General features: G+C 42.2%; 2 protein-coding genes across 3 annotated transcripts in view; both read right to left on the reverse strand.

Annotated features, from left to right (window-relative positions):
- Nucleotides 1-7,062, reverse strand: part of LOC112431412 (protein NLRC3-like) — a 38,634-nt gene extending 31,572 nt beyond the window's left edge. For both annotated transcript variants that reach the window (XM_076879328.1, XM_076879326.1), the window contains exons 1-2: nucleotides 6,938-7,062; nucleotides 4,931-5,174 (exon numbers count right to left, since the gene is read on the reverse strand). In XM_076879328.1, coding sequence (XP_076735443.1) covers nucleotides 4,931-5,168 — 238 coding nt within the window. In that variant the 5' untranslated portion in view covers nucleotides 5,169-5,174; nucleotides 6,938-7,062. The remainder of the gene's footprint in view (nucleotides 1-4,930; nucleotides 5,175-6,937) is intronic.
- Nucleotides 7,063-17,611: 10,549 nt separating this feature from the next.
- The window catches only part of LOC112432316 (protein NLRC3-like), a 54,913-nt gene continuing 48,154 nt past the window's right edge, over nucleotides 17,612-24,370 (reverse strand). The window contains exons 8-9 of the mRNA XM_076879334.1: nucleotides 22,570-22,616; nucleotides 17,612-22,421 (exon numbers count right to left, since the gene is read on the reverse strand). Coding sequence (XP_076735449.1) covers nucleotides 21,889-22,421; nucleotides 22,570-22,616 — 580 coding nt within the window. The 3' untranslated portion in view covers nucleotides 17,612-21,888. The remainder of the gene's footprint in view (nucleotides 22,422-22,569; nucleotides 22,617-24,370) is intronic.

Below are 24,370 nucleotides of genomic sequence, written 5' to 3' on the forward strand. Positions count from 1 at the left end.
TGGCAGGAAGTTGCTGACAAATTAAACTCGTAAGTAATTTAATAATAACAATAATAATGGAGTGGATTATTTTGGGTGCGCTTTTCAAGGCACCCAAAGCGCTTTACAATGCCACTATTCATTCACTCTCACATTCACACACTGGTGGAGGCAGCTACGGTTGTAGCCACAGCTGCCCTGGGACAGACTGACAGAAGCCAGGCTGCCATATCGCGCCATCGGCCCCTCTGGCCAACACCAGTAGGCGGTAGGGTAGATCTATCATATGACACTATATTATCCAATATTATATTATATTATATTACATTATATTATATTATGTTATATTATATCCCCTTTCACATTAGAGCCACAACAGGACCCACTAGAACATGGGAACAAGTAAAAGTGAAATATAAGAATTCTACAGAATGGTGATATTTATCACTTATATTGCTTTTCGTCTCTTGGAAAGAGACCCTGAAATAATCTGTTTGTTTGTTCATAACAGCAACCAAGAAAAGGGCAGAGCAAAAAAAGACAGGTGGTGGTCCTGCACCCCCTCGTCAACAAGTTGGTTAAGTGAATAATACCCTCACGGGAATATCGATATCTCTCAATGAGCACACTGTCGCGCTGAGCTAAAGGATCCTGTCTGTCCCGCAATATACGCTGGATTCTGAGGACTCTCCTTATCAATCTTGCACCTTCCGCAATGGGTGGCTCGCGTATACGGACAGGACATGGCTGCGACAGGCTTCCCAAATCCACCTTCGCTTTTATAGCCGTGGTCTCTCATCTTGATTACACGAAGTAATTTACAATTACTACTCTGAAATATGAATTACATCTGTAATAATCACATACATGTAATAGAATGTTAATAGTTCATTTCCCTTTTTTAGGAAATGACCTGTATGTATCTGTGTGACATCAATAAAAGGATCAAGTGCTGCATTATCTTTAGTTACATTGATGTTATTTATTTATGGTGAAACAGTGGTGGAATATCGCTGTTGCTTTCGTATAAATGAAGCGGACATACCTGCGTGGCCGCGATCTAATCCTGTTTACATAAAGTAAACGCTTACGGCTCTGTTGCTATGACAGCAAGTCCCGGATGAGCTTCGGGGAACCGAACGATCCAAGATCACGCGAAATCGTCAACAATCAAATCCAGCTAACTTACTTAGCGAGGTACGAAGAACGGGCCCCAGGACATGTCCTTCAACGCACATATTAAACAAATATGTCAGACTGCTTTCTTCCATTTGTGCAACATCTCTAAAGTTAGAAATATCCTGTCTCAGAGTGACGCTGAAAAACTAGTTCATGCATTTATTACTTCCAGGCTGGACGACTGTAATTCATTATTATCAGGATGTCCAAAAAACTCACTGAAAAGCCTTCAGCTGATCCAAAATGCTGCAGCAAGAGTCCTGACAGGGACTAGAAAGAGAGAGCAGATTTCTCCTGTTTTGGCTTCCCTTCATTGGCTTCCTGTTAAATCCAGAATTGAATTCAAAATCCTGCTCCTCACATATAAGGTCTTAAATAATCAGGCCCCATCTTATCTTAATGACCTTGTATTACCATATCACCCTATTAGAGCACTTTGCTCTCGCTCTGCAGGCCTACTTGTTGTTCCTAGAGTATTTAAAAGTAGAATGGGAGGCAGAGCCTTCAGTTTTCAGGCCCCTCTTCTGCCGAACCAGCTTCCAGTTTGGATTCAGGAGACAGACACTATCTCTACTTTCAAGATTAGGCTTAAAACTTTCCATTTTGCTAAAGCATATAGTTAGGGCTGGACCAGGTGACCCTGAATCCTCCCTTAGTTATGCTGCAATAGATGTAGGCTGCTGGGGATTCCCATGATGCATTGAGTTTTTCCTTTCCAGTCACCTTTCTCACTCACTATGTATTAACAGACCTCTCTGCATTGAATCATATCTGTTATTAACCTCTGTCTCTCTTCCACAGCATGTCTTTATCCTGTCTTCCTTCTCTCACCCCAACCAATCACAGCAGATGGCCCGCCCCTCCCTGAGCCTGGTTCTGCTGCAGGTTTCTTCCTGTTAAAGGGAGTTTTTCCTTCCCACTGTCGCCAAAGTGCTGCTCATAGGGGGTCATATGATTGTTGGGTTTTTCTCTGTATCTATGAAGCGCCTTGAGGCGACTTTTGTTGTGATTTGGCGCTATATAAATAAAATTGAATTGAAAATTGAATTGAAAAAAATATCATTAGAAAATCACAGAAGGAAGACGAGTACAGGTGAGCAGGTAAAAAAAATCTGTTGACCTGAAAGAAGAGTTGAACAGTTAAAACAGTATCTTGGTTGAGTCATATTTTGAACAGTTAATGGAGGAGGAGTAAGCAGATTTTGTTTGATTAATACACTCCTTATAAAACATAATATGATTATTAAACATTTCCTTGTGGATATTCAGAGCAGTTTTCTTATAAAGGCGTTCAAGTCGTCGTCCTTTTGCTTTCAGGAGCCTGAGTTCAGCTGTGAACCAGGGTGCTGACTGAGAGAATGATACAGATTTGGTTTTGAGTGGGGCAACAGAGTTTAGACTATTGAGACTAGAGTTATAATAGGAAACCAAGTCTTCTTGGGTGAGCAGGTTATGGAAATGCAAATGACTAGAGAAAGCAAAAGATAGAGTATCAGGATTGATTTTCTTAATATTCCGAAAAGAAATGGTACGATCGTTCTTAGTCATAGAAAAGGTCATTTTGACATTGAAAGAAAGAAGCAAGTGGTCAGAAATTAGCAGTTCATCAGCTTTGCAGTTAAAAGGAGTAAGTCTGGAGCAACAAACTACGTCCAAAGTATGGCCCTTAGTATGAGTAGGAAAGTTAATGTGTTGTTTAAAGCCAATACTATCGAGGCAGGATGAGAAGTCTTTGGTGAGAGGATGATCACTGTTATCCAAATGAATATTTAAGTCTCCCAGGAGTTTTATATTAGGGGAAACAGTAGCTATGTGAGTCGGCAGATCAACAAAGTAACTTATGAAGACAGAATTAGACTTTGGAGGGCGGTAAATAACAGCCATGACAGTTGGAACAGGTCCTGAGAGTTGACAAAGAATGGATTCAAAGGAACTGTAGACATGTACAGACAACAGCGTGACTTTCCAGTTCTCGCGATAGATTACCGCGAGACCTCCACCACGGCCGGACTTACGAGGTTCGCAGGTGTAAACAAACCCCGGGGGGGTGGAGTCGTTGAGCGACGAAAAGTCATTGGGCTGTTGCCACGTCTCGGTCAAACAGAGAAAGTCAAACTTATGATCTGTGAGTAGATCCAGAATTAGATGACCCTTCAATTTTGACACCTATTACAGCTAATCCTGCATTTACACCCTCCATTTTAGATGGGACATTTGATTGCTGAAAGGAAATGTGGTTGCAAAATGTGGTACACCTGTATTTCCAGGGGTTCTTCACTTCATTTCAACAGCTTAAGGAGAAGTACAACTTATTAGCCTCTGCTTTCTTTAGATACCTTCAAATAATGAGTTATGCAAGGTCCCAACTCCAAAAATTTGAGTCTGCAACTGCAGGTAAGCTTGATCAATGCCTGGTGGATTGTATAAAAGAAAAGCATGCTGTTGGTTTTATATATGAGATATTACAGACACTGTGACAGAAGGATACGGGTAAAATAAAATCAGCTTGGGAAAAGGTAAGAGGCTCGGAAATTCAGAATGATATCTGGGCTAAAGGGCTACATTATGTTAATTCATGCTCTATCAACGCGCAACATAGGTTAATTCAGTTTAAAATTATTCACAAATTGCACTACTCAAAGACAAGATTACATGAGATATTTCCTGAAACGTCACCAATTTGTGATAAATGTCAATGTGCAGAAGCTGATCTGCTTAAAAGTGTTGTAATGTGTACCAAGTTACAATGTTTTGGGGTTTCTGTGTTTTACTTTTTTTCCAAACTTTTCGATGTGCAATTAGACCCTGACCCCATTTTGATTCTTATTGGACTGTCGGAACAATCTAAAAAACTTAAGCGTGCACAGACTTCCCTCCTGTCCTATGGCCTAATGTTTGCAAAGAGACTGATTTTCCTGCTATGGAAGGGATAGGAAGTGCCCTCTCTGAAAACCTTGATTTCAGGACTGACAGATACTCTTAATCTGGAAAGGATCTGCCTATTATAAATGACAAACTGGACGACTTGGATCAGATTTGGAGGCCACTCATTGAGTATCTGGAAATTATGAACAAAAGAGAGTTTATGTGATCTTCACCACAGGTTAAAACAAGCTGATAGCACTCTGGGATAAGGGAATGGTGTGGGGAGGGAGGGGTGGGTTGTCCCCCCCTTGTTTTTTGGTCACCCTTTTTGGTACTTTCCACTGTCTTGTTTGCTTTAATAGTTAATTATATGTTATTGACTGGAAACAGGCAATTTGGATTTTTGCATCAATCCTGCTTATTACAGAGAAACTACCATGTGTGTTTCTATGTAATAATCAAAAGTTTTAAGCACAACAGTTACATTCTGTATTATTGCATTATGTATTATATGGTAACAAGATACAAACATGCTAAAACATCAGCCAGTAGCACCTTATTATTGTAATGAGATTATTCCAAGTAAAACTGTATAAACATGTAAAGATACAAAGTCACAGACATTATTTCCCTATTTCACACAGGTTATCATATTGTTACCCAAGTATTACGATACTCTTACTAACTGCTTTTACCTCGTGGACATCTCTTTATTTACACATTATTACTCCGAGTATTTGGGTCCAGTTACATCAATTTCCATGTAATGTTACTCAACTGTAACCACTGTTATTCCTACGAATTTCAAATAGGAGGCATCAATAGTGTGGAACAAAAGTAACAAAGAAAAAGGTTTTATAAAGACTGGCACTGCTGTATTTTATTACTGTTGGAGATGTTGTGGTACCTGTTTCTCTTATCTTCTTTATAATCAAGTTGGTGACCTTCATCACATCATCAGTATATGTCTCCATGATCAAATCCACTGTCTCCAGTTCATCTGCTGTCTCCAGTTGGGACTGTTTGATGGCTGGAAAACCACCAAGTACCTGAGGATCCTGAAGACACCTGTGGAAGGCTTTCAGCTTCTCCTCACCCAACTCCTCCAAAATATCCAGCAGCTGTTCATCTACAGACGTCTCCATCTTTCTCTATAAAAACAGGAGAGGACATTTTCAATGCAAAGGCCAACATGGAATAGTGTGTCCCATGTGACTCATCAACAGTTTTCACACATTACACCCTGGTCTGTTTCTGATATGTGATTTATGACCCTCTGTTTTTAATCCTCAGTTCACCATCATATTTTAACACAGCAGGAAGATACAAAGGTCTCTGTCAGGACCCTGGAAACAATCACACAAAAAAAAACTATTATAAAAAAAATGGCCCTCTATTTGTTTTTGTTGTTATCATAAAATAGTTTTACGTGCTGACAGGTTGCTTCGTATTTGTGTATGGAGTAGCATGCCCGCATGAGTCCTCAGCACAACAATAATTTTACACGATTGTAAAGTTTATGCTTGTAGATCAGAATCAGAATACTTTATTGATCCCTGGGGGAAATAATTTTTTTGTTACAGTGCTCCATTATAAACCAACATAAACCAAACATTAAGACAAGACAGACAATACGCTAACTAAGAATAGCACAATATATACATATATATATATACACTCAACAAAAATATAAACGCAACACCTTTGTTACTGCTCCCATTCCCCATGGGATGGACGTAGAGACCTAAAATTCATTCCAGATACACAATATAACCATCCCTCCCAAACAGTGGTCACAAATCAGTCCAAATGTGTGGTAGTGGGCACATCTGCTATATTGAGATAATCCATCCCACCTCACAGGTGTGCCACATCAGGATGCTGATCTGACATCATGAGTAGTGCACAGGTGTACCTCAGACTGCCCACAACAAAAGGCCACCCTGGAATGTGCAGTTTTGTCTCACAGCAAAATGTCACAGATGCCACAAGCAATGAGGGAGCGTGCAACTGGCATGCTGACAGCAGGAATGTCAACCAGATCTGTCGCCCGTGCATTGAATGTTCATTTCTCAACCATAAGCCGTCTCCACAGGCGTTTCAGAGAATATGGCAGCACATCCAACCGGCCTTACAGTGCTCCATTATAAACCAACATTAAGACAAGACAGACAATATGCTAACTAAGAATAGCATAATATATACATATATATATATATATATATATATATATATATATATATATATATATATATATATATACATAAGTCACTCATTAAAAGATCATGTCATATACAATTTCAACTCTACATGACGTCTCAATTTTTATTCTGTTTTTGAACCATCATCTAAACACTTCTGATAGAGACAGGCAGCAAACATCAGCAGCAGTGATTAATGGTCTCACAGTGCCCTGTAGAGAAACGGAGGTGTAATATATCACACACTGTACCAGAGGGAGAAGCTGTGTGGATTTCGGTTAACTGGTGAGTCTAAACTGGCTGCTGATGTGAGCGAGATGAGTGCTCAAAGTGTTCAGGATAAAGTGCTGTATTGTATGAATGTGGACTGTGATCAAAGTGCTCTGAGAGGTTAGAAAGAATTGCTCTGTGTGAATAGAAGTACATTATAGTATATTACAAATATGTACAAAGTCCTCTGTAAAACCTTCAAGGTGTAAAGAAGGTGAGGTGAAGGTGTAAAGATCAGGACAAATTCTCCACAAACACAAATCTTATGATGCGTTTGTCTTATATGTGTTTTTAGAATGTGATGTCTGAGAGCTGCAGTGGTTCTGATAAAGAGTGAGCAGTCTGAGATGTCAGTGAGCAGTAACAAGGAGAAAATGTTTGCTGCCTGTTGAACAGAAACACTTTCCACGACAAATGAAAGCTGAATGATCAGAGAGACTTACATCAGTGACGCTGAGTCCTGGTTCTCCTCATAGATCCAAGAGTTCACAGAGTGGAGCTGAAGACTTCACTTCACCTGAGCTGGATCACCTCACCGGCAAACACTGACACAATAAGTCTCAGAACTTCCTGTCGAGCACAGCTGGCTCCACCTCAGCCTCTAAAACCTGAATGTTGACTTCTTGGAACAAGCTGGTTTGATCTGTTTGTGTTTCCAGTTAAAGGGAGGGACAGTGTCACTTACACACTTAAAACTGTTTTATAAAACACTTGTGAACAAACACTGGAAGAAGACATCCAAAATCCAGCACTTGGGATCTGTTGTGGTACAAGTACTGCACCACCACTGAGTTAGTGTTTGTATAAATGTGGTGAAGCAAAGCCAAAAAGAAAACCCCACCATCATGTGTATAAAAATACTTATTGGATAAATAATGAAAGAATCAGCACAACATACCAAAGAAAGAAAAATGAGGTCAGGGCCTCAGACAGAAATGATAAAGATATAAAACATGACAGTTGTATATGAACACAGGTCTGAACAGGTTGGTCCTGATCTGCTCATTAAAATCTGCATTATCTCGCTTTTTCATCTTTAATCACTGGTGAAATAAAGCTGCTTTGTTTGATGATGTGGTTGTGTTTCCTGCTTTCAGTCTTCCAAGGAAATTTTCAGACTAGAAATACTAGAAACCGCCTGCAACACAGTTTCAGTTGGCAGCGCCCCTGCTCTTTGTGAAACAACAACAACATGTTATTTAACAGATCTGTAAAAAGACTAAAACAAACCAAGAGTTTAACTTCAAAACTGAATTAAACACATTTTAATTCGGACTTTTCAAAGGTGTCAGGGTTACTTTGTCCATAGTTTAAAACATATTTCCATTCTTCTTTATCTATCCTGGGAGTTTCTGCAAAACCTGAATGAGCAGAAGAATGTTCAGTTACAGCTCCAGGCTTCTCAGCTTTAACCCCTGCATGAGTGACAGTCAAGTATCACTCCTCAGGCTCCTTTCAGACTACGTGGCTTGCTCAACTTGTTGGTGCAAAAAGGTGATTAGCTGAAAACTTGGCATGTCTCAAAATGGTGTGCAGTGTGTCCTTAAAGATCTGAGAAAGAATAGAATAGAGTAAAATAGCTTTTTATCGTCATTTACAAATACAATGAAAGTTTGAGTGCTCCACACCAACTGTGCCAGGATAAAATATAAATATTAGAAAGCTCTGCTGACAATGACACACCCGTTTTCACCCCTGGGCCGTGTGATTAGGCAGAGGATCAATAGTGGCTCCACAACCCTCTTAGGGACACTCCCAACAGGCCTTAAAAATCTGGGACTCTCCACCAAATGTTCTCAGAAATGAAGAAGCTTCTCAGACAAAAATTAATGACGTTCAGTCTTTTCCTTCCAAGCTCCTGAGATCACCATGACCTGGGTGACTGAGAACCACAGACATCAATAAAACCACACATGAGTGATGGTAACTGGTAAATATTAACGTTTAATAAGTTGAGTTGATGTTTTTATCATTTTCCAATACTGTTCCTCTGATTCAGGATTATGTGTGTGCATTGCCGACACGGTCGTTATCATCCTACAGTCCTCTAGACACACTCAAAACTGTTAAGGGTAGCTGCACACCAGAGGTGTGAAGTATCCATACATTCATCCATCCATCAATCTTCTTCTGCTTTAACCAGGGCCAGGTAGCAGGGGCAGCAGCCTAAGCAGAAAACCCCAGACCTCCCTCTCCCTAGCCACCTCCTCCAGTTTATCTGGGGGAACACCAAGGCGTTCCCAGGCCAGCTGAGAGATATAATCTCTCCAGCGTGTCCTAGATCTGCCCTGGGGGCGCCCAGGAGGAACCCTTGTCAGATGCCCAAACTACTTCAACTGGCTCACCCTTTAGAGGAAGCGCATTTCCGCCGCTTGTATCGGCGATTTCATTCTTTCGGGCACTACCCACAGCTTGTGACCTGAGGGTAGGGACAAAGATTGACCACTAAATTGAGAGCTTTGCTTTTATGCTCAGCTCCCTCTTCACCACGATGGACCAGTGCAGCGTCCGCATCGCTGCAGCCACAGCGCCAATCCGTCTGTCGATCTCCCGCTCCCTTCTCCCATCACTCCTGAACAAGACCCAGAGATACTTGAACTCCTCCACTTGGTGCAGGAACTCGTCCCTGACCCGGAGTGGGCACTCCACCCTTTTCCGGCTGAGAACCAAGGCCTCAGATTTGGAGGTGTTGATCATCATTCCTGCTGCTTGACATGTTCGAATATGGTGTTCGTTATCACCAAACTGAGGTTTGCACAGAAGTCCAATAACAAAACACCGTTCAGGTTCAGATTAAGGAGGACGTTCCTCCCAATCACGCCCCTCCAGGTCTCGCTGTCACACACGTGAGCATTGAAATTTCCCAGTAGGACGACAGAGTCTCAAGGCGAAGCACCCTTCCAGCACCCCATCTGGTGCTGGGTACTCTGAACTGCCCCTCGGCGCGTAAGCACAGATGACAATCAGGACTCATTCCCTGTTACCTGAAGGCGCAGGGAACAAACCCTCTCATCCACCGAGAAGAACCCCAACGTACAGGCAGCAAGCCGAGGCGATACCAAGATACCCACACCAGCCCGCCGCCTCTCACCAGGGGCAACTCAGACAGAGTCCAGCCCCTCTCCAGGAGACTGGGTCCAGAGCCCAAGCCATGCGTTGAGGTGCGCCTGACTATATCTAGCGGTACCTCTTAACCTCACGCACTAACTCAGGCTCCTTGCCCGCCAGAGAGGTGACATTCCATGTCCCAATTGCCAGTCTTGGTAGCCGTTAAGACGTTAATCCTACCGTAAAACAATAAGACAAGGTACGACCTCTCTCATGCTCCCAGGATGTGGGGGTGAACACCCTAGAGTGTTACAGACCTCCTAGGATGAGACATTCCTTCAATATGCCACCAACTATATACTTCTACACACAAATGATTACATGCAGCATTCTACCATATGCAAACTTATATCACTAAAAGATTATACTGACTACTAAATACAATTTTCCATTGACAGAAATCTTCCCAAATTTCTCCTCCTGACTGTATCTAATAAAGTATGTCCATTCTAACTGAGAGTTGCTGTGTTACCTTTGTTATAAACTTGCATTTTATGTGTTTGTTTTGTGCAATCAATGCATTTGTTTATGTTAATTGACGAATCCCTGCTGCGATCGGTGCGTGGTTATACAGCTCCAAAGTGACTGGTTCCAGCTGGAGAACCCGCCTATTAAATGGAGGCAGAAGCACTGCAGCAAGAGAGATCTCCATCATTTGCTAAGAATCTTGGAGGCTCTTAATCATGTCACTCAGGGGCGTGAAATTCATCATCACAGCTGTAACACGATTACGTGACCGTAGTGGTAGAGGAAGACCACTGGCTGTTCTGGAGTGTGGATCAAAGAAACTATATTTGCCTAATGTGGATCTGAACACTGCGATACACAATCCACTCATGATCAGCAAGGCATACTGTACATCTGACAACAGGCAGCTCAGTCCAGCTTCTAAGCTGAGAAAGGTATCTACTGCTTCCTCTGGAGGTTCTCCAAATGCCCCATACCGGGAAACCTACAAGCATCAACTTTGTTTGGCAGCTCATCGGTTGCCAAATGAATACTGTCAGGGAATCTTTTCCTGGCCTCTTTGTACATCACATCACCTTTATCCAAGACCAGATGAAGGTCAGCTGTAGTCATGTTTTCATTCTCATGAAGGAAAGCAAGAAATGTGAGTGAGTTACATGTGCACTCACTGTTTCTGGAGTGTCCATATTTGGGATGAGCCTGGCTGTGAGATGCACAGACATGTGTTACAGAGGGCTGGTTTTCAATGTTCACTCTTTCTGCATGAGATGGTCCTGCCACATCACTGTGATGGCCTATTTTCACAAAATCAGCATAACCCACCTTGTCTCTGCAGCGCAGGCACCTGAAGGTCTGGCCCTTGCCTCAAACACCAGAAAGAAGTAAACCCATACTCAGCATGGATAGCAGCTTATGTCTAGCATGCGCGCCCAACAAAAGTGTTAGCGGGATTAACTGATTAACTGCTTTTCTGTAGACTTTCAGACTCACTTTGGCCATTAAGCTGACAAAGGGACCCAATGCAGTGATGGAGGAGAGATTGGTTTGCAAGAAGTTATGTTGCATGGTCGTATATATCATAAGTGGAAGATGAAAAGGGAAAAATAGCGAATGAAAGGATACCTAAAAACGGGAGGAGGGATCCTTGTCCGATAAGATGAGTCCGATATGCATTGGGGCTCTTCTTTCTACTGCTTCTTTCCTGTCTGTAATTTGTGTGTGTTTCTGTCTGTGCTTTAATGCTCTTCACCCTGGGGTTTCTATGCTTTTTGTTTGTTTTGCTTGCTTTTAATGTTATTTCTGCTTTTACATGTACTGTTCTGCTGTTTGTATGACACTGTGTAATAAATAACTGATAACAACTCCAGAAAAGGCCTGAAATACATCACCAATTACAAAGGCAATGGGATAAATACGGATATATGGACATCTCATTAGCAGAGAAACTTAAGCCTGCGCCGACCAGCTGACTCCTGTGTTCACCAGAGGATTCAACCTCTCCCTGTCACAAGCCACTGTCCCTCACTGCCTGACATCATCACCAATAGTCCCAGTCCCCAAGTCCACCATCATCAGCAGCCTCAGCTGCTTCTCCACCCGTGACCATCACATAAACAGCCTGTTACCATGGCAACACCTCAGCTCACCATCATGTCATCAGACATTAATTTCATATCATAATAGTAATAAACTGACGAATGATTTCAGTTTGTAATCTGATAACAATAAATAACTTATAATAATTTAACAATAACGCAGCTTTGGTTTTACTCTGACTGTGCTTTTATTTTGAAACATCAGGGGTTGTGTCCATGGAAACAGTAGCTCATGCATCCTAACGCTGCTGTTGGTTGGACCTGGCTACAGCATCACCTCCACCTCACCACCTAACAGCCAATCAGCTACTGGTTGATGATGTCATTCAGGCTGATTGGACGTACAGGAGCTGACAGGTGTGTGTGTGTTCATGTGTGGAGGTCAAAGGTCACAGACTAGTTGCAGTCACACACAGCCTCACCTGTCATTTACGTGTGGACGAGAAAAACGGAGAAAACGCAGCGTCAAAGGTGTGCGCCTTTTTTGACGTCACACTGTGCGCCACGTTATTGTTTCGGTGAAATGAATTTCTACAATACTGTTAATTCTACTCTCTGCAGTGTTTAAATGCTTACATATACACACAGTTACTGTCCCTCCACACATACGACTCGGTTCTGCTTCTATGCCCCAGCTTTGTTTACTTTTTCCCACCGAGGCTTCTAGATTGGCCAACATTTCTGCACGGTTAGGAATATATCGCCACCTGTTGCTGTGGCATGTTCATAGCAGCGTTTTCCTTCATTTCTGCCTTTACGTGTACGTGTGGACGTAGCCTTAGACTGAAGCCAGATTCAAACAGAAACAGCCTCAAAGACTCAGAGAGAACGCTGCTCCATCTCTGGACCCAAAATATATGTTCCACCACCACGCTGCAATGCATGCTGGGATAGGGTGGGCCCACCTGTCCTTCAAATCCAGGGAGAAGGAGGACAGGTTTGTGGGAGCCTGGGAGTCTGGACGGCCTTCGTGGCCTCGCTGTGATGTCATGGACCTTCAGAGGAAGCAGAGGCTGAATTGAAACACACCTGCTGACTTCCTGTGTTCTGCTCTGACAGCTGCCATGTGTCACAGCCTGGATAATAAAGCCATCAAACTTCACTCAGCTCCAGTAACACCATCAGTGTTTGATGTCCACAGGATTCATCAGCTTTAACCATGATAGAAGCAGGAAGTTAAGATGAAGATGATCAACCACACTGAGCGACACACTGCGAGCAGGTTCGCAGAGATCTGAGCAAGAGCGAATGAAAAAACTGAGCGAGAGGGGCTGTTATTAAACGAATGAAGTCGTCACCTCCCAGCTTCAGTCAGACTGGTTCACCTGTCCCCACACCAGTCACACCACTGGCTGAGAACATGGATAATGGGACTTGGAGCTCTTTTGGTTCAGAGACAGCAAGCAGATAGGCAAAGAGAGAAGAGCTCAGCCTGTGGGATTCACTGAAAGATGTCATAGAAATGCTCAGCACCATTCACAAACATTTGCATTATTTGCAAAGAACATGGAGAACATCGATGCATGAACGCAGCAGTACTCGTGTATATTAGGAAAACAACATTTACAGCTACATTTACCAGAGGACCACAGACCCACGCAGTAAACACAAGAGAGATAAACATGTTCGTGAACACAGGTTTGTTCTTAGAGATTTATGACTTAATGCCAAACTATTCTGTTTGGACATCAGCGTGTCATTGCTCAGTGCAACACAATGCAGATCATACAGTTTAACAGCATTTGACACATTTCTGTATATAAACATGTTTCAGGCTGAAAAGTCCTTCAATGTTGACACTAGATCATATTTTCTACTCTTATGTCCACTGGAGTGGGTTCAGTCTGTCAGGTGTTATCTAATGATCTACCAACCAAGTTAATCATCCTGTCATGAGATTTGGTTCCATCAGACAGAAATGGATGAACCAGTGTTGATGTTTGGTTTCAGACTGATGGCACAATGATTGTGAGCATGGATGCCGACTTTGGCCTTGTAAGAAAAAGAAGAAGTATTACTGAGCGCTTGGATGGAAACATCATGTTTGTAAGAGACAAAGATGTAGAGGAATGTCTGCTGTCTCATCCTGAGAGCTCCAAACCAGCTGAGCTGAGGAAATGTTGAAGGAAACTTCATGTCACTGCTCCATCACTAGTGAGGCGCTCTCCTAAATAAGTCATAGTTTTAAATGGACTGGTTATATAAGAAACAACATTTGAAGTATTTGTGATGGAAACAGATGTTTTTGAATGTGCAGATGTTGAGTGTTGCCCCCCCCCCCCCCCCCCCCACACACACACACACACCTATTTTTTATTTTATTTTAAAGATAATTTCTGTCATGTTAAAGTTATTATGGTTGATTGAGGACTACTATTTCCTTTTGTAATTAGGACTGCAGCAACTCTAAAGCTGGAAATTTACTTCAGTCACAAAACCAGCAGAAAAAACTAGATGTAACTGGTGTAACTGGTGTATTTGGAGCCTCCTGTCGTCATGAAATTCCCTTGATGTTTTTGAACATGATTCATGGAGAACGCTGAGTTGTTAATCAATGCTTAAGTCACTAACCTACAGTCAACAATGTCACCAAACGTTTCCCAAAATATTATTTCTCTTATCGACTCGAAACCATTGAGATGATCTGTTTTAAACAGGCGAGCAGATCCAGTGTCATCAGTGAGCTGGTGAAAAGATACCAGGACAAGAACATCAAGCTGAATTTCATATACGACACTGTGTGCTGTCCTCACATATACATGTGAGTATCTTCTTTTACTATATGACACAAGAACAACATTTTCTGTTTATAAAACTGTGTTTGGTGTTTATCAGACAAATGCAGGAGGAACACCTCCAGGTGTTTCCCTGGCTGTCCATGTTTATGGACATAAACTGGTGAATGTACACCAACTGACACACATGTCATCCTAAGCACATGCACACACTATTCAGTCCATACTTTGATACACTCTTGTACAGTAAACAGCAAATATGTGTTAATCAGAAATCATGTAGAGCACACGAAGGCTTCCTGGGTTTGGGCTGAACGATGGAGAAGGCATGGAGAGGTTCTGCTCCTTCCTCAGAAGATCTGCACGAGTCACAAACAGATGACTCCATCACATCGACTGGACCTTCTGACTGATGCACTATTGCATTATGGGAGGAGGAAGTCATTGGATCTAGGTCTACATATTTCTGTATTAGTAGTTAAAATGACTCATTTCGATTCAAACTGAGAGAGCTGACAGTTCCTACTGATAGAAGTGCAGCTCCTTCAGAGATGGGACAAAGAGGAGAAGGTCACCAGTCTGCTGAGGAGGAGATTTCTGCCGTCCTGAAAGAGTCCCCGAGTAACCCGACTTTAATGGACCGTATGCTTGTAGTCGCAAGTGAATCTTTTCTCCCCATGTTTGTCCAAGTGACTATTTCAGAACAAGACATCCAACAGTGGATGGAAAGAGAGACAGAAGCTGCCAAACATGCACTTTTGAAAACAAGACCCAAAGGTTTGTTGATTTGGCCTGATTTGTTTCTTATTGGGTATTCAGGAAGCTGACAGTAGCTGCTTCCTGTCTTTAGACTATGTTCCCAGATGGAAGAGGAAGTATGTCATGAAACTGGTCGGGCATTGCACAGCTACAAGCATTTCACCTCCTGTCATACTGTGTATGGTTTTGTGTGTGTGATAAATAAAATTTGAATTTAAAACTGGTTCAACCAGCTCAGGTAGGATTGAATTCAACTATATTTAGTGTTTTGTTGATAGAATTTCCAACAGTAAGAGTTCAAATGTTAGCAAACATACAGGTTAACAGCTGTGCTTAGTTATGTCGACTATATGATGGTAAAACCTTGCTGTCAGTTTTACATGTGTGTTTTTAAATGTAGATCCCTGAATCTCGAGTCATCCACTGCAGACCAAACACAGGAAGTTAACGTGTTAATGTTACCATTTCCAATCATGGTGCCCTTCATCTAATCTGGAAGTGTTTGTTTTGGGGCGGTGTTGTTCTTCCTATTGTGTTTAGGACAGAGATGCTCTTCAAACAACTGACAGACATGCCCACATTACAAGAAGATGGTGTGAGTCTGATTTGATGTTCCAGTCAATGCTGAGAGACCTTGACAAGGAAGTCAGAGGTCAGATGATGATGCGAGCAGGAAATGAAGAAGGAAGAAGGATCGCTCTACTTAATCTCAAGCACTTCTTCATTGTCACAGAGAGGGAAACGTTGTATTTTCTGCGTCACTTCCTCACAGTAAAGATATTTGTACTCCTGGAAAGAAGATTCTGTGTGTAAGCTGTTGATGGCACAATAAGCAAATTTGACTTTGCAAAATGTTGTGCAGGGAGGTTGTGGTTGCTGCTTGGACAAACATGACCTGGATGACTGAGAACCTACGCAGACACGTTCTGAAGGAAGGGCTCCACACTTATTGGACTGATTTAACTCTGCTTATTGTCATCGAGCAAAGTTTATTTAATGTGTCTCAATGATTCAAGCTGCAGTTGGTCGTCATCTTCATTGAAAAATAAATATGAATAAATGATAATAATAAATAATATCATGTGATGTTGACGTGTGTTGTTGGTGTTTTGTGTAAATGTCTTTTTGAATGTAAACGCTTTGTTCCAGACAGACAGGGAGTCGCTATCAGGCTGTCCAAGCAAACCCACGTCTGTAACAGAGACTGAAGAAGATTGTGACAGAGCCCAACAGTCTGCAGTGGCCACCACAGTCCACCGTCTTCACATCACAATTTCAACATGTCTGTGACGTCTCCTTGCCCTTGTACTCACTGACCTGCATTCATCCATAGATGACACTCAGGACCCTGGTTCCACAGCTGTTCTTGTTCACAGCAGCATCCAGTTAGAGAGGAAACTGGATAATGCAATGATGATGTTCCAGCATCATGTTGTTGCTCCTCCTCCACATGCTTACCTGCCACAGTTTAACTCCGCCTCTCAGACAGTCATGTCACCTGATCTGCATGTTTTGCTGTACGATGACGTCATCTTGAGGTTGACGAGGAGAAAAACTAGTTTAGTCCTGCAGATGGCGATCTTGCAACGTGTTCAGAGAGCCGACACTTTGATGATGCTGCCTGGGTTGGACTCTATACGAGCAGCTTCCACTCTGGTTTCACTTTTAAATAAACTTGTTTGATTTCACTTGTAAAAGCTGAGAAATAAATATTTTATTGCAAAATTATTTGTTGGTACATTTTTTAAGGGTCAAATATCCTGTTTGATTTGAGGAATGAACTGTTAAGGTGGAATAAATGAATCAGTTGAAATACATCAGACTCCAGAAGATCCAGGGTGACATCATCGTTACCTGGCAACAGAAGCCCTCATCTGATTTTATTGGAGGATATTTACACCAGCAACACTGTTTAGTTTGATATGACGGGTTAACAACATGCTGTGATATCCAGTTCATCTGTAATAGATACTGGATCTAATCAGTCAGCAGATATTTGATCAGCTTATTTATAACTATACTAGAAACAAACACAACTGTGTTGGTGATTAATTATTTGCGCTGCTCATGATGTCATCATCACTCCCTCCTCCACCCTCAGCAGTCCCAGCATGCTGCTGTGGTGCACCCCACCCTCACTCTACACCTGAGCCACAGACCACACCCTCCACCTCAATATACACCACAGTTTTCTCTGCTGTGGAAATGAGATCAGGAGGAAATCATCATTATTATTATTTAATAAACGCTCACATTAATGTGGGCTTATTTGTTTCATATTAGAAACATTAGTTGAGTGTTTTTAGTATAAAATGGTCAAAGTCCCTCTTTTTGCTCCTCCCCTCACCTGTGGATGGACGGTGCTGTTACCGTGGTGACAGCTTGGATGTGTTTCAGTCCTGCCTGGTTATCACTGCAGGAATCTTTCACATTTATTACAGGTAATAACTCTGATTTTTCTGTGTATTATGAACCAAATGTATCCTGATACACACAGAGATGGATGAGCAGAGGTCACATGATGAAAGAACAAACATGGAGTCTTTGATTTATTTAGATATTTATTGATGAATGCAAACAAACCTGACACTGAACCATCGTCCAGCAGAACAAACCTGATCACATGACCTGCTGACCCAAACAGTGCAAAGCTCCATGGCAACAACAACAAACAGCCTCACATATGTTAACAGAGGCTGTTAGAAGCACAGAGTCTTTACAGTCTTTCTCCTGTTTGGACACAGATCTCTGCACATCTTCATCACAGTTCCTCACAGACGTGCAGAGTGTGTGGATATCAAAGCTAAGTTTCCACCATGTTTGTAGTCTGTACTGGGACTCATGGAGCATCTCTATGAGCACTCAGTGCGTCCCAGTTTAACCAGCAGCCTTCACACCACACATCACACAGACATGTGTGGAGTAGGGAAATTATTTTACTGCTATTGTTAAATAATAAATATAATCTGCAGCATGGATATTGCATTCAGAGGTTGAACAGTGTGTGTCTTTCAGAAAGACTAAGTTGCAGGCTGACAGGAAGTTGCAGAGAGTTTGCAGAAGTGAAAGCAGAAAGTTATTTTGAGCAGCAGGCTAAGACGATCATTGCTTTAACAATGTAACAGATAGCTTTAAGATGGCCTTAAGATGTTTATGATGATGTTAACTTTGTATTTCAGATGCAGTTATAACTATTTTGTACACATTGCATATCTGTGCTTATTTGAGTTGATGTTCAGGTTCATTAAGGGTTTTAAGCTTCACTGACGTGACTGTTCAGGTGATCCATGCTGAGGGAAAACTAGAACATAGAAGGGATTGCAATACATGCTTACAAAACACTTATATCAGGTCATTTTATATTAAGGTTTCATTAGAGGTTTTTGATTAGAAGATTTATTTAGTAGATGACATACATATAGTCTCAGTGAGCCTCTGGTCTCGTAAAAGGTCAGAAGTGCGAGAGGTGACATAGAGGCTCAGTGAGGTCAACACACACACACTTTTAGTTAGATTTATTTAGAGGAGAGTTTAGTCATGTCTGGCTGTAACTGCAAAATTGTCTCGGTAAAAGAGGAACCGTTCCTTGTTGTCTCGGCAAGAAAGAGGAACAAGACAAGAACTGAAAGGTAGACAGGAAGTGCCAGCCATGAAAATAGAAGATGATGTTCTTTCGAACGGTGGTAAAAGTCATTGTGGTGTTGATCTGATCTATGTATAAAATGTATCTGTGACGTTAAAGGGGCGTCATTAAATTTAAGCCCTGACAGTATAAAAATCTGTGTATGCTTTGAGTAAGTCGAAGACCAGTTCCCGTCTGCGAACGGAGCTGTTCTTCCCACACGTGTGTATTCATTAAAATCATTGCTTGACCAAGATCTTCTGGACCATGGGTGTTTGTACTCTCCTTCCTCAATTTTTGAACTTTAAAACATGGAAACTTCAAACCTCAGACTGAAGACACTGGCAGTCTCTGGCACCAGCAACTGTGCTAACAAACACACAGCAAACAGTGAAGGTTTGGTAGAGAAAGCCGGTTGGGTAATACCAAGTACGCGGTGGAGGAGGCGGGGTTACATTACTGGATGATTAAACATGGAACTATTTTGCTGATAATAATTGAAACGATTAAAGAAAATCAAAAAGCTATTAATGCAAGATAATTCATAATTTTATAAACTGGAACGATGAAATTTTATTGGCTGGATCTGATTATTGGGGGGTCATGACCCCCGTAACCCCCCTGGAAATTACGCACCTGGTCCTGAGGTCAAATCCACCATCTTTGTTTCAGAGCTTCATGTTCTCCCGTGTTTGTGTGCGTCCTCTCCGGTACTCCGGCTTCCTCCCACAGTCCAAACACATGCAGTTAGTGGGGTCAGGTTAGCTGTGAGTGGTTGTGTCTCTGTGTTATTCCACCTTAATCAATGACTTCCTGTTAGCATGAAGTGCTTCTGTAGGACTGATGTCATTTTCATGGTTGGATCATTTAAATGAAGCTGGACTCAGATGCAGTAAATAAGCTGATTGATCATTAATGAATAAAGCTGGTCAAACACATCACGTGGACACATGTGATTGTGTGTTGTAGTATTGATCCCAATGCTGGTATCAGTCCTGGATCAATAACACTGGATGGATGCGTTCAGCATGGAGCCCTGAGCTGTGTTACAGACAAACATGGAAACTGACAGGTCTGTGTCATTCACAGTCTGTAACACTTCTAAACAACAGAGGCTGACCCAAGTGCCTCAGAGCCAGGCACGCTCACATCACAGCTCTCTAAATAAGCCAGTTTCAAAATAAGAGCTGAAAGCTGTGTTTGCTTGTGTTAGCTTATTATTGTGGAGACTAACATTCAGTGATCATGTGTTCAGACTCATAATGATTACTCTCAGAAATCCTGATCTTTGTATTTACTGTGTGTTGGATCAATAACTGAGATTCATGGTATCACACAGCTGTGCTGCTGCTGATGTCAGCACATCTGGAACAATACGAGGTATCTGCTACCAGACTGAGCAGGACGTGAGACCTGTGGACTGTTTAAAGCTGTCCCTCCACAGCTCACTCAGACCTGATCCACACCTCAGTGATATTCTCTGACTTCCTCAGTAGAGACAGAAACCATTCAGATCTGGGACCATCAGCTGACTGATGATGTCACACAGACTGTGTTTTTCAGGAACAGTGATTCTGATGTGAGCCTGCTAGCTGACAGCAGACCTGATGAAAGCACATGTTCACATCTGTGAGGACAGACTGGACTCTTTGACTGCACCTTGGTTCTCCTCAGAGGTCTGTACAGGAGCATGTCCACCCCCACTGAAGATCTCAGTCACTGTGAAACATAGAAAGCTGCTTGTGTGGCCTCTGCCTCACATGTAGATACAGCTACAGGTTTCTCTGTCAGTCAGACTGAAACAGTGTCCTGATGCTGCATCATTCAGCTCTGTGCCCCAGTCAGCATCACTGGGAGCTACCAGTGTTTCTGCCCTTTTCCTGTAACACTACACTCAGCACAGGCTCAGCTGGTATCCAGTGTTGGACTTTGGCTTCAGCTGCTGTGATAGATCCTCTAACATAGATCAGCTCTGCTACATGTTGTTAGATAAGTGCAGCTGCTGTCATGTCCTGATGTTTCTCTGGCTCAGCAGCTTCTCCATCAGAGGTTCACATGGAGCTGATCCAGTATCTCCAGTAACTGTGTTCTGTGCCTCACTGGTTCATCCTTCTGTCTGTGTGACGTCAGTCAGATGTTGAAGTTCAACTCTGTAATCTTCACTGTGTCACAGAGTTCAGTGAGTCCCGTTATTCACAGTATCAATCAGATCATCAGAGAACAGCTGATCAGCAATCAGTGGTGCCAACAGCGCCTCCTGTGGTGAGAGGATGCAATAATGCAATGTAGCATTTTTCCACTCAACACTTGCAGTCATGGAAACTGTCTGTTGGATCTGTGTGACGTTGCTTTCTTGGTTAGAGTTCCTCACAAACGTCCAGATGATTCTTCTAATGAGGCGTCGACCATGTTTGCAGCTCTTTGGAAGAAAACGTCGCCCTTTGCCATCCTTACTTTTCTTTGACTTCTTCAAATGCAGCTGAACTCCAGCTGGTATTTTCTTGGACTTTGCAGCTGTTTCTGGTCATCAGTTCATTCCTGCAAACCTCTGAAGCTGAACAACAATGATGCTGCATTGCTGGCTGATCCCAAAAGGTTGATTCTGTTCATCTGGACGTTTTCAGAAACGTTTGCTCACTGATCAGGTGACTTCTTCAGTCTCAGCTGACTGCAGCTTTACAAGCTTACAAACAGCACATTTGCACAATGACTGAAAGCAGCAGCACCTGATATATATGATACTAATATAATACATATACATATATAATCCATACTAATGATGAAGGAACTGAGCTCACAGTCCATTGTTCATTCAGTGAACTACTCAGTTTATTTTGGGCCTCAGAAATGCTCACTCTGTTTGTACATCACTGTCAGCAATAGACTCATTCTGCTGTGTGGACAGGAACACATGTGACATCACTTCCTGTTTGTTTGTGACTGAAGAAGTTTACAAGGAATCATTTAGAAGAGTTTCAAACATCAACTGATTGAATCCATGAATCTGAAAACGTGTTTGTGAGTGAAAGAGACAGACATGTACAGACTGAACTATCTGTTCAACAGTCAGAGTGTTTCTGTAACAGGAGACACTCTTTACACTCCACTCAGCACAGGGACACTGAGGAACCAGGAGACCAGAAACTAAACCCAGGATAAAGAGTTTGAGTGAATGTGGTGTTGAAGGTGTGGAGGTGGATCAGAGTGTCAGAGGAGACTCTGTAGAAGGACAGAGTGCCAGCAGGACAGTCCACATACACTGCTGCTCTGTTAGAGACAGAGGAGGAGGAGGAGGAGATGGATGTTTGTATCTTATTGTGCCAGACAGACTGAGGACCATCATTATAGCAGCTCAGACTCCAGGACTGATCATTGTATCCAAACCAACAGTCAGCACTGCCTCCTTTCCTTCTGATGCTTCTGTAACTCACTGATATAGAAACGTCTCCTCTCCACTCGACCTCCCAGTAACAGCGACCAGTCAGACCATTTCTACACAGCAGCTGATGATAAACATCAAATCTGTCTGGATGATCAGGATATGACTGAACCTCCTCCACACGTGTCACCTTCCTGTTGTTGTCAGACAGTTGGAGGTTTGTGTTCACTGTGTTTGTGTCGATTGTGAGTTGACAGGAATCTGATGGAGAGAACAAACACAATCCAGCTGCAGTTATTGATCCATCATCTGTTCATTGATTGACACTTTGATGATGACTCCTGACATGATGAAGATGGTTGAATGTGTGCTGCTTTGTTTTCATGAATCCCATTAAAAACACACTTACACTTCCTCAGACCTGGTCTCAACCATCGGACTCCAGCAGGCTCCACCCTGAAAGGAGGAGGGGGGTCAGAGCAGCACAGTCAGCATGCACACATGGACATTACATGGCTCTCACACACACACTGTTACACACTGAGCTCAAAGCTCGGCTCCACTGTTTTATTCAAAGAAATCTACATTTATTTATCAGCACATTTAAAAACAGCTTGAGCCAAAGTGCTGCACAGAGTAGAGAGAAAATAGGAAACATACACAGTAATGACTATAAAGACTGGTCAGGATTGAAAGCTACAGAGTACAAATGTGTTTCCAACCGGCTTTTAAAAATGTCCAGTGTTGGTGACGACCTGATGTGAAGGGCGACTGTTCCAGAGTTTGGCTGCAGCCATCGATAAAGCTCACCTCTGTTTTTACGTCGAGTTCTGGTCAGAAGCTGCTTATCTGCAGACCTGAGGGCTCCACTTGGATTCTTTTGTTAAAGAGAGATAAGATGGAGCCAATCCATTCACAGATTTAAAGACAACCAGATCTGGAAGTGGATTCTACCACGTACTGGTAACCAGTGGAAAAAGCTGGTGATGGGTCGTCTAGCACAGACCCACCGCTGGAACCAGACAATTGATGAGGGAGAGAACTGTGACAGCGCCGTTCCTTCACTTGACCTCAGTCGCTCTCGTCTGCTCCCTCGTAACACTGCTCTTTATTGAGCTTACATGAATATGCACAAGTTCATTAACATATGACGTCTTACACAGGTATGAACAAAGAGTACCAGTCTGTGCATAGTGTGTGTGTGTTCCAGATGTGACCCTGTGACCCCAAAGCTGGTGCTAAGAGTCCAGCGGTCCCCCTAACAAAGGCCTCTTATACTTAAGCAGATACAGAGTAGGTGTCCTCCTACACCATAAATCAATAAGAGAGGGTACGACCTCTCTCATGATCCCAAGTGGTGTGTGCATGCCAGAGCACTCTGGAAGGCACACACAGTCTTTACAGACTACTAAGGATCAAACCTCTATCATTATGCAATCGATTATAAAACTTTAAGCATATATGAGTAAATATTTCTAAGCATAAATGACAGTCAACAATATAAACCTTACATCTGGTTTTAATAACCGAATTTATTTGTTTCTCAAATGAGAAAGAGCTATCAAGAAACACTCCTAAATCTTTAGTTCTGAACTTTTCCAATGGGCCAGGGTCAACATTATCTGCTAATGCTAAATAGGCTGCCGTTATTAACTAATACTAATTTGATGTGAATTAGCATTATGCACTAATGTTAACATTTACTTTTTAACAATGTGAGTAGCTAATGCTAACACTATTTCCCTTAACTTTAAAAAATGTGCACGGCTAATGCTAACACTCTTTTCCCTAGCATTACAACAATCTGTGCTGCTAATGCTAAGTAGACCGCCATTAGCACCTACATCTGATTTAAGGCAAATACGCATTAGAACCTAATACTCATATTGTTTTCCTTTGCTTTATAGCAATGTGAGCAGCTAGTGCTAGGTAGGCTGATGCTTGCAGCTAATGCTAATTTGATGTGAATTAGCATTATATTAGTCGGGATTTAATGCTAAGTAGACTGCCATTAGTGGCTAACGCTAATTTTAGGTGAATAGGAATTGGCAGCTAATCCTAATACCATATTTTCTTGCTTTATAACAATGTGACCAGCTAATGCTAAGTAGGTTGCCGTTATTAGCTAATACTAATTTGAGGTGAATTAGCATTATCCGCTTATGCTAACAATTTTTTTTCGTACTTTTTAACAATATGAGTAGCTAATG

The sequence above is a fragment of the Maylandia zebra genome, linkage group LG3 (assembly GCF_041146795.1).
Source record: "Maylandia zebra isolate NMK-2024a linkage group LG3, Mzebra_GT3a, whole genome shotgun sequence".
Classification (NCBI taxonomy): domain Eukaryota; kingdom Metazoa; phylum Chordata; class Actinopteri; order Cichliformes; family Cichlidae; genus Maylandia; species Maylandia zebra.